At 48.3% G+C, this 16962-nt stretch overlaps 1 protein-coding gene across 4 annotated transcripts in view; it reads left to right on the top strand.

Annotated features, from left to right (window-relative positions):
* Positions 1-16962, top strand: part of LOC139281327 (unconventional myosin-XV-like) — a 628080-nt gene that overhangs the window by 377518 nt on the left and 233600 nt on the right. For all 4 annotated transcript variants that reach the window (XM_070901485.1, XM_070901486.1, XM_070901487.1 and 1 more), the window contains 4 exons: positions 6473-6550; positions 8874-9013; positions 10778-10823; positions 12397-12521. In XM_070901485.1, the coding sequence (XP_070757586.1) occupies positions 6473-6550; positions 8874-9013; positions 10778-10823; positions 12397-12521 (389 nt within the window). The remainder of the gene's footprint in view (positions 1-6472; positions 6551-8873; positions 9014-10777; positions 10824-12396; positions 12522-16962) is intronic.

Below are 16962 nucleotides of genomic sequence, written 5' to 3'. Positions count from 1 at the left end.
GTCCAAGTCAGCATGGATTTATGAAAGGGAAATCATGCTTGACAAATCTTCTGGAATTTTTTGAGAATGTAACTAATAGAGTGGAGAACCAGCGGATGTGATATATTTGGACTTTCAAAAGGCTTTGACAAGGTCCCACACAAGAGATTAGTGTGCAAAATTAAAGCACATGGTATTGGGGGTAATGTATTGATGTGGATAGAGAACTGGTTGGCAGACAGGAAGCAGAGAGTCGGGATAAACGGGTCCTTTTCAGAATGGCAGGCAGTGGCCAATGGAGTGCCGCAGGGCTCATGTGCTGGGACCCCAGCTATATACAATATACATTAATGATTTAGATGAAGGAATTGAATGTAATATCTCCAAGTTTGCAGATGACACTAAGCTGGGTGGATAAATGTGAGGTTATCCACTTTGGTGGCAAAAACAGGAAGACAGAATATTATCTGAATGGCGGATGATGAGGAAAAGGGGAGGTGCAACGAGACCTGGGTGTCATGGTACATCAGTCATTGAAGTTTGGCATGCAGGTACAGCAGGCGGTGAAGAAGGCAAATGGCATGTTGGCCTTCATAGCTAGAGGATTTGAGTATAGGAGCAGGGAGATCTTACTGCAGTTGTACAGGACCTTGGTGAGGCCACACCTGCAATATTGTGTTCAGTTTTGGTCTCCTAATCTGATGAAGGACATTCTTGCTATTGAGGGAGTGCAGCAACTGATTCCTGGGATGGCAGGATTGATATATGAGGAGAGACTGGGTCAACTGGGCTTGTATCCATTGGAGTTTAGAAGAATGAGAGGGGATCTCATAGAAACATATAAAATTCTGACGGGATTGGGCAGGTTAGACGCAGGAAGAATGTTCCCGTTGCTGGGGAGTTCCAGAACCAGGGGTCACAGTCTAAGAATAAGGGGTAAGCCATTTAGAACCGAGATGAGGAGAAACTTCTTCACTGAGAGAGTGGTGAACCTGTGGAATTCTCTACCACAGAAATTTGTTGAGGCCAGTTCGTTAGATATATTCAAAAGAGAGTTAGATATGGCCCTTATGGCCAAAGAGATCAAGGGGTATGGAGAGAAAGCAGGAAAGGGGTACTGAGGTTGAATGATCAGCCATGATCTTATTGAATGGCGATGCAGGCTCAAAGGGCTGAATGGCCTGCTCCTGCACCTAATTTCTATGTTTCTATGTTTGGTCGAAACATGGACAAAATAGCTGAATTGCAGAGGTTAAGTGAGAGTAACTGCCCTGGACGTCAAGGTAGCATTTGACCGAGTGTGGCATCAAGGAGCCCGAGTAAACTGCAGTCAATGGGAATCGGGGAAAACTCTCCACTGGCTGGAGTCATACCCAGCACAAAGGGAGATGGTTGCGGTTGTTGGAGGTCAATCATCACAGTCCCAGGACATCACTACGGGAGTCCCTCGGGGCAGTGTCCTAGGCCCAACCATCTTCAGCTGTTTCATTAACCTTCCCTCCATCATAAGGTCAGAAATGAGGATGTTCGCTGATGATTGCATGTTCAGTTCCATTCACAACTCCTCAGATAATGGAGCAGTCCGTGCCCGCATGCAGCAAGACCTGGACAACATTCAGGCTTGGGCTGATAATTGGCAAACAACATTCGCACCACACAAGTGCCAGGCAATGACTATTTCCAACAAGCGAGAGTGTAACCACCTCCCCTTTGTATTCAATGGCATTACCATCGCCGAATCCTCCACCATCGACATCCTGGGGGTCACCATTAACCAGAAACTTACCTGGACCAGCCACAGGGGGCATAATTTATGAATAAGAGGTCGCCCATTTAGAACTGAGATGAGGAGGATTTTCTTCCCTCAAAGAGTCGTGAATCTGTGGAATTTCCTGCCCCAGAGAGCTGTGGAGGCTGGGTCATTGAACATATTTAAGGAGGAGATAGACAGATTTCTGATCAATAAGGGAGTGAAGGGTTATGGGGAGCAGGCAGGGAGGTGGAGCTGAGTCCAGGATCAGATCAGCCATGATCTTATTGAATGACGGAGCAGGCTCAAGGGGCCGAATGGCCTGCTCCTGCTCCAAATTCTTATATTCTTATGTAAGAATGAGGAGAGACAATATGAACTAAATGCTACAATTTTAAAGGGGGTCCAGGAACAGAGAGACTTGTGGGGTATGTGCACAAATTTTGAGAAGGCTGTTATAAAAGCATACAGGATCCTTGGCTTTATCAATAGAGGGACAGAGTAAAACAGCAAGGACATTATGCTAAACCTTGATAAAACAAGGTTAGGCTTCAGCCGGAGTATTGTGTTCAATTCTGGGAATCACACTTTTGGAAGGACATCAAGGCCTTGGAGTGGACACAGAAAAGATTGACCAGAATGGTACCAGGGATGAGGGACTTCAGTTCGGTGGAGAGACAAAAAGTTGGGGTTCTCGTCCGAGCAGAGAAGATTTGATAGAGGTATTCAAAATTAAGAATGGTTTTGATACAATAAATAAGCAACTGTTTCCATTGGCAAAAGGGTTGGTATCATAAGAACATAAGAAATAGGAGCAGGAGTAGGCCATACGGCTCCTCGGGCCTGCTCTGCCATTCAATAAAATCATGGCTGATCTGATCTTGGCCTCAACTCCACTTCCCTGCCCGCTCCCCATAACCCTCGACTCCACTATAGTTCAAGATTCTGTCTATCTCCATCTTAAATATATTCAATGACCCAGCCTCCACAGCTCTCCGGGGCAGAGAATTCCACAGATTCACGACCCTTATTCTGAGACTGTGCCCCCTAGTTCTAGATTCCCCACAAGGGGAAATATCCTCTCAGCATCTACCCTGTCAAGCCCCCACAGAATGTTACATGTTTCAATAAGATCACCTCTCATTCTTCTAAACTCCAACGAGTATAGGCCCAACCTGCTCAACCTTTTCACATAAGTCAACGCCTTCATCCCAGGAATCAACCTAGTTAACCTTTGAACTGCCTCCAATCCAAGTATATCCCTCCTTAAATAAGGAGACCAAAACTGTACGCAGTACTCCAGGTGAGGTCTCACCAATACTCTGTACAGTTGTCGCAGGACTTCTCTGCTTTTATACTCTATCCCCCTTGCAATAAAGGCCAACATTCCATTTGCCTTCCTGATCACTTGCTGTATCTGCATACTCACTTTTTGTGTTTCATGCACAAGGGTCCCCAGGTCCCTCTGTACTGCAGCATTCTGTAGTCTCTCTCCATTTAAATAATATTTTGCTTTTCTATTCTTTCTACCAAAGTGGATAACCTCACATTTTCCCACGTTATACTCCATCTGCTAAATTTTTGCCTACTCACTTAGCCTGTTTATTGTGAGGAGATTTTTTGTGTCCTCCTCACAATTTGCTTTCCCACCTATCTTTGTATCATCAGCAAACTTGGCTACATTACACTCGGTCCCTTCATCTAAGTCATTAATATAGATTATAAATAGTTGAGGCCCCAGCCCTGATCACTGTCGCACCCCACTAGTTACTGTTTGTCAACTTGGTAATGACCCATTTAACACAGAAACATAGAAAATAGGTGCAGGAGTAGGCCATTCGGCCCTTCGAGCCTGCACCACCATTCAATGAGTTCATGGCTGAACATGCAACCTCAGTACCCCATTCCTGCTTTCTCGCTATACCCCTTGATTCCCCTAGTAGTAAGGACCTCATCTAACTCCTTTTTGAATATATTTAGTGAATTGGCCTCAACAACTTTCTGTGATAGAGAATGCCACAGGTTCACCACGCTCTGGGTGAAGAAGTTTCTTCTCATCTCGGTCCTAAATGGCTTACCCCTTATCCTCAGACTGTGACCCCTGGTTCTGGACTTCCCCAACATTGGGAACATTCTTCCTGCATCTAACCTGTCTAAACCCGTCAGAATTTTAAACGTTTCTATGAGATCCCCTCTCATTCTTCTGAACTCCAGTGAATACAAGCCCAGTTGATCCAGTCTTTCTTGATATATCAGTCCCGCCATCTCGGGAATCAGTCTGGTGAACCTTCGCTGCACTCCCTCAATAGCAAGAATGTCCTTCCTCAAGTTAGGAGACCAAAACTGTACACAATACTCCAGGTGTGGCTTCACCAAGGCCCTGTACAACTGTAGCAACACCTCCCTGCCCCTGTACTCCAATCCCCTTGCTATGAAGGCCAACATGCCATTTGCTTTCTTAACCACCTGCTGTACCTGCATGCCAACCTTCAATGACACCCAGGTCTCGTTACACCTCCCCTTTTCCTAATCTGTCACCATTCAGATAATAGTCTGTCTCTCTGTTTTTACCACCAAAGTGGATAACCTCACATTTATCCACAGTAAAACATTAGACATTTTGCGAAGATTATTTTGTTCATTTGGCCTCCCAGAAGAAATTGTTTCAGATAATGGACCACAATTTAATTCAGAAGAATTTGCACAGTACACGAGCAAAAATGGTGTGAAACATACCAAGGTTCCACTATACCACCCTGTTTCGAATGGTGCAGCAGAGCACACTGTACAAATTGTAAAACGTGCCCTCATCAAATAAATGTTGGCTCCAAATCCAAAGAAATGACAGTTATCATTGGACCACAAATTGGCTAATTTTCTAATAACGTATCATAATACTCCTCACACAACTATTGGTAGAACACCAGCAGAGTTGTTTCTCAAACGACAGCCACGAACCAGATTCTCGTTGTTAAAACCAAACTTGGCACAGTCCGTAGAAGAGACACAATTAAGACAGAAAGAGAATCATGATAGAGGTAGAGTAAAAGAGAGAAGTGTGAAATTAAACCAGAAGGTGAGAGTGAAGAACCATCACCAGAAATGGGTAAAGTGGTTACCAGGAAGAGTGGTGAAGCTATGTGGTCCTCGCACATATTTGGTAAAGGTGTTTGATAATGGACATTTTAGGTTTGTTCATATTGATCATATTTTACCCACAGACATGGAAGGAGTTGAAGGTGGGAATGATTCGATTATTTCTGACTCATCAGATAGTTTTGATACACCAGTAGCAAATCCTAAATCCAATGTATTGGAAACAAATCCAAGAGAAAGTCAGAATTTAAGTCTGAGTCCGAGTCAGGAAAACAAACAGTCTGAAGTTAGAGTGAGTTCAAATGGAAATCAAGGGCATCCCTTGGAGGAAAACATTCCTCAGGATCTGCCTCGAATGAGTTTAAATTCGACACCATGTTTGGAAGGTTCTGTTCGAGACTGAAGGTATCCGCTTCAAAACAGAAAACAAGTGGTTAAGCTTGATTTGTAAATATGGCAAAATAAGTCCATATCCTTTGTCATGTATAACCATGCAAGTTATGTATGATGATTGGTTGTTATAATAACTCTTCAATAAGGAGGGAGAAGTGTAATTTCTGAGGCTCCACACTGTGGACTCCTGTGTTACTGCAGCTAGTGCTGTAAATAAAGAGCAGGTCACCTGACCAGCAGGCAGGAAGTGTCCAGAACCTGCAGCCATCTTACAGGCTGTGTGATGTATGCTCTCCAAAGATATGACAGGGAGCGGGCAGGGAAGTGGAGCTGAGTCCATGATCAGATCAGCCATGATCTTATTGAATGGTGGAGCAGGCTCGAGGGGCCGAATGGCCGACTCCTGCTCCTATTTCTTATGTTTTTATGTTGTATTACCCCCAGCATCATGAGCTCTTATCTTGTGTAATGAACTTTTATATGGCACCTTATCGAATGCCTTTTGGAAATCTAAATACACTATATCTATTGGTTCCCCTTTATCCACCCTGCTCATTACATCCTCAAAGAATTCTAATAAATTTGTCATACACGATTTCCCTTTCATTAAACCATGTCGACAGTGCTTGATTGTATTATAATTTTCTAAATGCCCTGCTAGTACTTCCTTAATAATGGATCATAAAATAATAGAATGGTTACAGCACAGAATGACGCCATTCGGCCCATCGAACTCGTGCCGGTAACCAGAGAGCACAGATTTAAGGTGATTGGCAAAAGAAGCAGAGGCGAGATGAGGAAAGAATTTTTTACACATCGAGTTGTTGTGATCTGGATTGCACTGCCTGAAAGGTGACGCTAGCAGATTCAACAGTAACATTCAAAGGGGAGTTGGATAAATACTTGAAAGGAAAGAATTTACTGGGTTATGGGATAAGAGCGGGGGAGTGGGATTAATTGGACAGCTCTACCAAAGAGCTAGCACAGGCACGATGGGCCGAATGGCCTGCTTCTGTGCTGTATCATTCTATGATTCTATGAAATAGACCCAGGGATGGGGTGTGGTGCAAATAGACCAAGAAGGAATGGGAACAAAAGGGAGACATTTGATATCAGGAGATTAATAACTGAGTAATAACTGAGTGGAGAGTCCGTGACACCATCTGTTGTATGTAGATTGTCGAGAGAAGCATATTTGCCGGGTGACTGGGGCTGAACACAGCCACATTTCATTCCTGTTCCTATTTCTCACAGGTCCATAAATTTGTCGAGAAAAATCATGATCAGGTTCGACAGGATGTCATGGAGTTGTTTGTCCACAGTAAAACAAAGGTGAGTTGGCGAGATCGTTTTGTTTGACCTCAGTCTGATGCTTATGTTTGGCTTTTAGCAGCCATTGCTGATAATTCTTTGGACCTGATCATGCCAGAGAAGCTGGCCAGTGGACACATGCAGTCCAGTCAGGCCACCCTGGCCAGTGGACACGTACAGTCCAGTCAGGCCACCCTGGCCAGTGGACATGTGTAGTCCAGTCAGGCCACCCTGGCCAGTGGACATGTGTAGTCCAGTCAGGCCACCCTGGCCAGTGGACACGTGCAGTCCAGTCAGGGCACGCTGGCCAGTGGACATGTGTAGTCCAGTCAGGCCACACTGGCCAGTGGACATGTGTGGTCCAGTCAGGCCACCCTGGCCAGTGGACACGTGCAGTCCAGTCAGGCCACAGTGGACACGTGCAATCCAGTCAGGGCACGCTGGCCAGTGGACATGTGTAGTCCAGTCAGGCCACCCTGGCCAGTGGACATGTGCAGTCCAGTCAGGCCACCCTGGCCAGTGAACACGTGCAGTCCAGTCAGGCCACAGTGGACACGTGCAGTCCAGTCAGGGCACGCTGGCCAGTGGACATGTGTAGTCCAGTCAGGCCACCCTGGCCAGTGGACATGTGTAGTACAGTCAGGCCACCCTGGCCAGTGGACACGTGCAGTCCAGTCAGGGCACGCTGGCCAGTGGACATGTGTAGTCCAGTCAGGCCACACTGGCCAGTGAACATGTGTAGTCCTGTCAGGCCACACTGGCCAGTGGACACGTGCAGTCCAGTCAGGGCACGCTGGCCAGTGGACACGTGCAGTCCAGTCAGGCCACGCTGGCCAGTGGACATGTGTAGTCCAGTCAGGCCACACTGGCCAGTGGACATGTGTGGTCCAGTCAGGCCACCCTGGCCAGTGGACACGTGCAGTCCAGTCAGGCCACAGTGGACACGTGCAATCCAGTCAGGGCACGCTGGCCAGTGGACATGTGTAGTCCAGTCAGGCCACCCTGGCCAGTGGACATGTGTAGTCCAGTCAGGCCACCCTGGCCAGTGGACACGTGCAGTCCAGTCAGGCCACAGTGGACACGTGCAGTCCAGTCAGGGCACGCTGGCCAGTGGACATGTGTAGTCCAGTCAGGCCACCCTGGCCAGTGGACATGTGTAGTCCAGTCAGGCCACCCTGGCCAGTGGACATGTGTAGTACAGTCAGGCCACCCTGGCCAGTGGACACGTGCAGTCCAGTCAGGGCATTCTGGCCAGTGGACATGTGTAGTCCAGTCAGGCCACACTGGCCAGTGAACATGTGTAGTCCAGTCAGGCCACACTGGCCAGTGGACACGTGCAGTCCAGTCAGGGCACGCTGGCCAGTGGACACTTGCAGTCCAGTCAGGCCACCCTGGCCAGTGGACATGTGTAGTCCAGTCAGGCCACACTGGCCAGTGAACATGTGTAGTCCAGCCAGGCCACCCTGGCCAGTGTGCACATGTTGCCACGTTCAAAGATCTAAGATCTACTATAACCTGTACTGATAGGTTTTGCTTAAAAAGGTTCTGCAGCCTTGAAATGAGATGTCTGAGCAGTGACCTGGAACAGTATTTCAAACTGTGAGAGTAAAACATGAGATAACAACATAAGAAATAGGAGCAGGAGTAGGCCATACGGTCCCTTGAGCCTGCTCCGCTATTTAAGACGAATATGGCTGATCCGATCATGGACTCAGGTCCACTTCCCTGCCCGCTCCCCATAACCCCTTATTCCCTTATCGGTTAAGAAACTATCTGTCTCTGTCTTAAATATATTCAATGTCCCAGCTTCCACAGCTCTCTGAGGCAGCGAATTCCACAGATTTACAACCCTCTGAGAGAAGAAATTTCTCCTCATCTCAGTTTTAAATGGGCGGGCGCCTTATTCTAAGACCATGCCCCCTAGTTCTAGTCTCCCCCATCAGTGGAAACATCCTCTCTGCATCCACCTTGTCAAGCCTCCTCATAATCTTATACGTTTCGATAAGATCACCTCTCATTCTTCTGAATTCCAATGAGTAGAGGCCCAACCTCCTCAACCTTTCCTCATAAGTCAATCCCCTCATCTCCGGAATCAACCGAGTGAACCTTCTCTGAACTGCCTCCAAAGCAAGTATATCCTTTTGTAAATATGGAAACCAAAACTGCACGCAGTATTCCAGGTGTGGCCTCACCAATACCCTGTATAACTGGAGCAAGACTTCCCTGCTTTTATAACCCTAACCCTTTCCCCAACCTCAACCCACCATTGGGGCCACCAAACTGAGTGAAATAGATTTACGAAGGAATCAGCTTACGAATGGAATGGATCTGCTTTGTTTATCAGATTGTAACCAGTCTTTTCTCGGGACAAACCATGAAGATGATGTCAGCGAAGAGCAACACCATCAGCCGCCGATACCAGGCTCCGACCGTGGCAGCGAAATTCCAACAGTCTCTGATGGAACTGGCGGAGAAAATGGAAAGGTAAGTTCCATACATCCAGACAATGTTCGCCCTCGCCGCCACAGCCCCCTAACCCTCCTCATCCTGCCCCCTAACCCTCCTCACCCCGCCCCCTAACCCTCCTCACCCCGCCCCCTAACCCTCCTCACCCCGCCCCCTAACCCTCCTCACCCTGCCCCCTAACCCTCCTCACCCCACCCCCAACCCTCCTCACCCCGCCCCCTAACCCTCCCTCCCCGCTCCCGAACCCTCCTCACCCCGCCCCCTAACCCTCCTTCCCCGCTCCCGAACCCTCCCTCCCCGCCCCCTAACCCTCCTCACCCCGCCCCCTAACCCTCCTCACCCCGCCCCCTAACCCTCCTCACCCCACCCCCTAACCCTCCTCACCCCGCCCCCTAACCCTCCTCACCCCGCCCCCTAACCCTCCTCACCCCGCCCCCTAATCCTCCTCACCCCGCCCCCTAACCCTCCTCATCCCGCCCTCCAACCCTCCTCATCCCGCCCTCTAACCCTCCTCGCCCCGCCCCCTAACCCTCCTCGCCCCGCCCCCTAATCCTCCTCACCCCGCCCCCTAACCCTCCCTCCCCGCCCCCTAACTCTCCCTCACCCCGCCCCCTAACCCTCCCTCCCCGCCCCCTAACCCTCCGTCCCCGCCCCCTAACCCTCCTCACCCCGCCCCCTAACTCTCCTCACCCCGCCCCCTAACCCTCCCTCCCCACCCCCTAACCCTCCCTCCCCGCCCCGCTCACTCACCCCCCCGCCCTGCCCCCACACCCCCCTGCCCCGACCCCTAACCTCCCCGCCCAACCCCTAACCCTCCCCGCCCCGCCCCCAACCCTCCCACCTACGCCCCCTAACCCTCCCTGCCCTGCCCCCTAACCCTCCGGCCCTGCCCTCTAACCCCACCCCCCGCCCCGCCCCATAACCCTCCCCGCCCCCAACCCTCCCACCCCGTCCCCTTACCCTCCCACCCCGTCCCCTAATCCTCCCGCCCTCTAACCCTCCCCACCCCGCCCCCTAACCCTCCAGCCCCGCCCCTAACCCTCCCGCTCCGCCCTCTAACCCCACCCCCGCCCCGCCCCATAGCCCCCCACCCAGCCCCATAATCCCCCCGTCCCACCCCATAATCCCCCCGCCCAGCCCCATAACCCCCCCGCCCCGTCCCCTAATCCTCCCCGCCCCGCCCCCTAATCCTCCCCGTCCCCTAATCCTCCCACCCCGCCCCGACTAACCCTCCCCCGCCCTCTAATCCTCCCCCGCCCTCTAATCTTCCCCGTCCCCTAACCCTCCCCGCCCCTAATCCTCCCCGCCCCCTAACCCTCCCCTCCCCGCCCCCTAACCCTCCCCTCCCCGCCCCCTAACCCTCCCCTCCCCGCCCCCTAACCCTCCCCTCCCCGCCCCCTAACCCTCCCCTCCCCGCCCCCTAACCCTCCCCTCCCTGCCCCCTAACCCTCCCCTCCCCGCCCCCTAACTCTCCTCTCCCTCCTGCCTGGTAGCTCTGGTGAACACTAAAGATGTGATTTGAAGAAGAGCAGCAAATTTTCCCAAAGTCCTGAGCAACAGACTAACCTCACCCAATAACTAAAACAGGTGAACCAATCGTTCATCTCATCGCTGTTTGTGGGATCAAGCTACAAAATGGCAGCCATTGTTTGTTAAGAGATGTTTCTGAGATGTGATAAGGTGTAATATAAATGCGAGTCTTTTAAGAAAGTTTTTTCCCAGACCGCAAGGCTGATTTGATAAAGCGATAATAATCGATACACCATGTTCTGTTTTTTCCAGCTGCAATCCGTTTTTTGTCCGCTGCATTAAGCCAAACAACAAAAAGGTAAATAGTGGGGCAGGGGATCCCCTCTGGGTCTGGGGATCCACACTGTCTCTTGTTGCTTTATAATCAGCTCCCTTTTCAGGAGAAAGTTAAATGAAGGGCCAAACTTTACACTTCAGCATACCAGAAAGATTGAAAACAGTCGCAGCATTAAGGGGGCGACATTCGGTTATGTTGCGTTTGGGGGCAGTAGCTCCAGTAAGGCGGGACGTCCTGTGCCTGGCCCAGCCACGAATTTCCGGTTACTGCTCCTCACAGGATGCGATGTCGCGCGCTCCATTTCCCTTGGGGCAGTTCGGGTGCGTTATGTGGCGGATTCGTTGCCGCTTCCGTTAAAGGGGAGAGACACTACAAACTCTGCAGTCCCTTCCACTGGGCCACCAGGGCTAAGTGGTGGCGTGGCTGGAGCCCGGCACTGAGACGGAGAGTCGGGTTACACGATCACAGCACGCACCCCGAGAAAGGAGCAGCGAACAGCACAGCGCACCTCCCCTTTAAGGATCGCCCACGATGGGTGACTGGCCTGATGGCGGGGGCGGGGGCAGGGGCATCTCCCTGCAGTGGCCCAGGGCGATACCTTGTTCGCCCTTCCGCTAACTCCTGTGGGAGGCGGTATCACCTCCGGGCAAAAACCCGGGAACTGTGTTAGCTACCCCTGGAGGCACTACTGCACGGCACAGAACAGAGGAATTTCGGCCTCTTAGATTCTGAAAGGAATGAATTAATTGAACTTAATATGTTGGAGATTGGTACAAACTTTTGGATCAGTGTTCTCGGGATCCAGCACAGGGACACAGACAGTTCTTCGCAGAGAGCAGTGAGTGTCTGTCGGGACTGGCTCGGAAGACATGGCTCAATGTAAGGGAGAAGTGAATGGATATTTGAGGGAGTGCGTGATGAGGGGACTCGCTCCTTGTCCGGCCAAATGGATTGCAGTCTTCACTGCTTCTGTACTTTCCTGTTTTTCTAAGGTGAGGTAAATTTGGGCATTTTAAAAGTCGACAGCTTGAAAGGGAGGGAAGGCTGTCGGAGTTCAGCAATTGTACAGTTTGAGATCCTGTGAAAGAATGACATTAGGAGAGAGTGTGGTCACTCTTGATTCGGAAACAATGAAAGATCAGTAAAGTGGAAGTGTGTGTGGGATGGAGAGGAATGATCAGAGGAGCGCTGACTATCGTGGTATTATGGGATAGTGGGAGACGGAAGGGGTCCCAGCTGGTGAATACAGTGAGTACCTGAGTCAGGTTTGATCCTCAACTGTGTTGGTCTTGGCATTGCTGAGTTAGACAGCTTCAGTGACCTTCACTGGAAGCTAGATGCATACGGATATCAGTGTGAGGACAGTATTGGAGTCAGACATTCAAATAGCATATTTGCACTTGCACATGCAGAATAGCACTTGGGCAACAGACTGCTGGGTGCCATGGAACTGTTCCCCAACAAGGAGTCAATTCCTTCTCGAGAGTAGGAAAGGGCAGAAAAAGAGACAAGAATTTACAAGAGAGGTTGGAGATGAGAGAAGGGCAACCTATCAGATGACAAATTGATGTGAAAAAACGCTCCCTTTCTGCAGGAGTCTGAACTCTTTGAGGCCGATGTTGTCAGCTCACAGCTGCGGTATTCCGGGATTCTGGAGACCATCCGTATCCGGAAGGAGGGCTATCCTGTCCGCATTACGTTTGATAATTTCATCAAGAGGTCAGTGTATTGACAAGACATCAGAGGACGGGATATTCTGTGATGCAAAATGTGTTAATTTTTAAATCATGATTTCTACTAGACTTTCATAATCAGATGGCCAAATCTAGAGAAAGAACTCTGGGGTTTGGTGACCATGGGTTAACTGTGCTCCACACTCTGGGCCCTGTGCAGATTGAGGGGATCAAAGACTGTTTTCCTGCTAACTGTAAGTGAAGTGAGTTTGGTTGCAGTTTCAGTTTAATATCTTTAGTCACAAATGTTTAGAGACCCAAATTAAGGGTCAAAACCTAAAGTGCATTGTAGCATAGAATAGGGGAGGACACAGGCAATCAAACTGAAACGTAAGATTCTAACAATCAGATCACCTCTCATTCTTCTAAACTCCAGACAGTATAGGCCCAATCTACTCAAATCTCTCCTCTCATCCCAGGAATCAATCGAGTCAATCTTCATTGCACTCCCTCTAAGGCAAGTACATCCTTCCTTAGGATACACCATCACCACCTATATACTCCCAATATACAGATATCCCCTTTATACCCGCAATATACAGATAGCTCCTTTATACCCTCAATATACAGATATCCCCTTTATACCCGCAATATACAGATAGCCCCTTTATATCCCCAATATACAGATAGCCCCTTTATACCCCCAATATACAGATAGCCCCTTTATACCTCCAATATACAGATATCCCCTTTATACCCCAATATACAGATATCCCCTTTATACCCCCAATATACAGATATCCCCTTTATACCCCCAATATACAGATATCCCCTTTATACCCCCAATATACAGATATCCCCTTTATACCCCCAATATTCATATATCCCCTTTATACCCCCAATATACAGATATCCCCTTTATACCCCAATATACAGATATCCCCTTTATACCCCCAATATACAGATATCCCCTTTATACCCCCAATATTCAGATATCCCCTTTATACCCCCAATATACAGATAACCCCTTTATTCCCCCAATATACAGATATCCCCTTTATACCCGCAATATACAGATAGCCCCTTTATATCCCCAATATACAGATAGCCCCTTTATACCCCCAATATACATAGCCCCTTTATACCTCCAATATACAGATATCCCCTTTATACCCCAATATACAGATATCCCCTTTATGCCTCCAATATACAAATATCCCCTTTATACCCCCAATATGCAGATATCCCCTTTATACCCCCAATATACAGATATCCCCTTTATACCCCCAATATACAGATATCCCCTTTATCCTCTTTATACCCCCAATATTCAGATATCCCCTTTATACCCCCAATATACAGATATCCCCTTTATACCCCCAATATACAGATATCCACTTTATACCCCCAATATACAGATATCCCCTTTATACCCCCAATATACAGATATACCCTTTATACCCCCAATATACAGATATCCCCTTTATACCCCCAATATAGCCCCTTTATACCCCCAATATACAGATATCCCCTTCATACCCCCAATATGCAGATATCCCCTTCATACCCCAATATACAGATATCTCCTTTATACCCCCAATATACAGATATCCCCTTTATACCCCCAATATACAGATAACCCCTTTATACCCCAATATACCGAGATATCCCCTTCATACCCCAGTATACCCAGATATCCCCTTTATACCCCCAATATACAGATAAGCCCTACATACCACCAATATACAGATAACCCGTTCATATCCCCAATATACAGATATCCCCTTCATACCCGCAATATACAGATATCCCCTTCATAGAAACATAGAAAATAGGTGCAGGAGCAGGCCATTCAGCCCTTCTAGCCTGCACCGCCATTCAATGAGTTCATGGCTGAACATGAAACTTCAGTACCCCCTTCCTGCTTTCTCGCCATAACCCTTGATCCCCCGAGTAGTAAGGACTTCATCTAACTCCCTTTTGAATATATTTAGTGAATTGGCCTCAACTACTTTCTGTGGTAGAGAATTCCACAGGTTCACCACTCTCTGGGTGAAGAAGTTTCTCCTCATATCGGTCCTAAATGGCTTACCCCTTATCCTCAGACTGTGACCCCTGGTTCTGGACTTCCCCAACATTGGGAACATTCTTCCTGCATCTAACCTGTCTAAACCCGTCAGAATTTTAAACGTTTCCATGAGGTTCCCTCTCATTCTTCTGAACTCCAGTGAATACAAGCCCAGTTGATCCAGTTTTTCTTGATAGGTCAGTCCCGCCATCCCGGGAATCAGTCTGGTGAATCTTCGCTGCACTCCCTCAATAGCAAGAATGTCCTTCCTCAAGTTAGGAGACCAAAACTGTACACAATACTCCAGGTGTGGCCTCACCAAGGCCCTGTACAACTGTAGCAACACCTCCGTGCCCCTGTATTCAAATCCCCTCGCTATGAAGGCCAACATGCCATTTGCTTTCTTAACCGCCTGCTGTACCTGCATGCTAACCTTCAATGACTGATGTACCATGACACCCAGGTCTCGTTGCACCTTCCCTTTTCCTAATCTGTCACCATTCAGATAATAGTCTGTCTCTCTGTTTTTACCACCAAAGGGGATAACCTCACATTTATCCACATTATACTTCATCTGCCATGCATTTGCCCACTCACCTAACCTATCCAAGTCACCCTGCAGCCTAATAGCATCCTCCTCGCAGCTCACACTGCCACCCAACTTAGTGTCATCCGCAAATTTGGAGATACTGCATTTAATCCCCTCGTCTAAATCATTAATGTACAATGTAAACAGCTGGGGCCCCAGCACAGAACCTTGCGGCACCCCACTAGTCACTGCCTGCCATTCTGAAAAGTACCCGTTTACTCCTACTCTTTGCTTCCTGTCTGACAACCAGTTCTCAATCCACGTCAGCACACTACCCCCAATCTCATGTGCTTTAACTTTGCACATTAATCTCTTGTGTGGGACCTTGTCGAAAGCCTTCTGAAAGTCCAAATATACTACATCAACTGGTTCTCCTTTGTCCACTTTACTGGAAACATCATCAAAAAATTCCAGAAGATTTGTCAAGCATGATTTCCCTTTCACAAATCCATGCTGACTTGGACCTATCATGTCACCATTTTCCAGATGCACTGCTATGACATCCTTAATAATTGATTCCATCATTTTACCCACTACTGAGGTCAGGCTGACCGGTCTATAATACCCTGTTTCCTCTCTCCCTCCTTTTTTAAAAAGTGGGGTTACATTGGCTACCATCCACACCATAGGAACTGATCCAGAGTCAATGGAAGTTGGAAAATGACTGTCAATGCATCCGCTATTTCCAAGGCCACCTCCTTAAGTACTCTGGGATGCAGTCCATCAGGCTCTGGGGATTTATCGGCCTTCAATCCCATCAATTTCCCCAACACAATTTCCCGACGAATAAAGATTTCCCTCAGTTCCCCCTCCTTACTAGACCCTCTGACCCCTTTTATATCCGGAAGGTTGTTTGTATCCTCCTTAGTGAATACCGAACCAAAGTACTTGTTCAATTGAACTGCCATTTCTTTGTTCCCCGTTATGACTTCCCCTGATTCTGACTGCAGGGGACCTACGTTTGTCTTTACTAACCTTTTTCTCTTTACATACCTATAGAAACTTTTGCAATCCGCCTTAATGTTCCCTGCAAGCTTCTTCTCGTACTCCATTTTCCCTGCCCTAATCAAACCCTTTGTCCTCCTCTGCTGAGTTCTAAATTTCTCCCAGTCCCCAGGTTCGCTGCTATTTCTGGCCAATTTGTATGCCACTTCCTTGGCTTTAATACTATCCCTGATTTCCCTAGATAGCCACGGTTGAGCCACCTTCCCTTTTTTATTTTTACGCCAGACAGGAATATACAATTGTTGTAATTCATCCATGCGGTCTCTAAATGTCTGCCATTGCCCATCCACAGTCAACCCTCTAAGTATCATTCGCCAATCTATCCTAGCCAATTCACGCCTCATACCTTCAAAGTTACCCTTCTTTAAGTTCTGGACCATGGTCTCTGAATTTACTGTTTCATTCTCCATCCTAATGCAGAATTCCACTATATTATGGTCACTCTTCCCCAAGAGGCCTCGCACAACGAGATTGCTAATTAATCCTCTCTCATTACACAACACCCAGTCTAAGATGGCCTCCCCCATAGTTGGTTCCTCAACATATTGGTCTAGAAAACCATCCCTTATGCGCTCCAGGAAATCCTCCTCCACCGTATTGCTTCCAGTTTGGCTAGCCCAATCGATGTGCATATTAAAGTCACCCATTATAACTGCTACACCTTTATTGCATGCACCCATAATTTCCTGTTTGATGCCCTCCCCAACATCCCTATTACTGTTTGGAGGTCTGTACACAACTCCTACTTACGTTTTTTGCCCTTTGGTGTTCTGCAGCTCTACCCATATAGATTCCACATCATCCAAGCTAATGTCTTTCCTAACT

Source organism: Pristiophorus japonicus, chromosome 15 (assembly GCF_044704955.1).
Source record: "Pristiophorus japonicus isolate sPriJap1 chromosome 15, sPriJap1.hap1, whole genome shotgun sequence".
NCBI lineage: Eukaryota > Metazoa > Chordata > Chondrichthyes > Pristiophoridae > Pristiophorus > Pristiophorus japonicus.
Note: the sequence above shows the minus strand (reverse complement) of the source record. Positions and strands in the feature narration are given on the sequence as shown.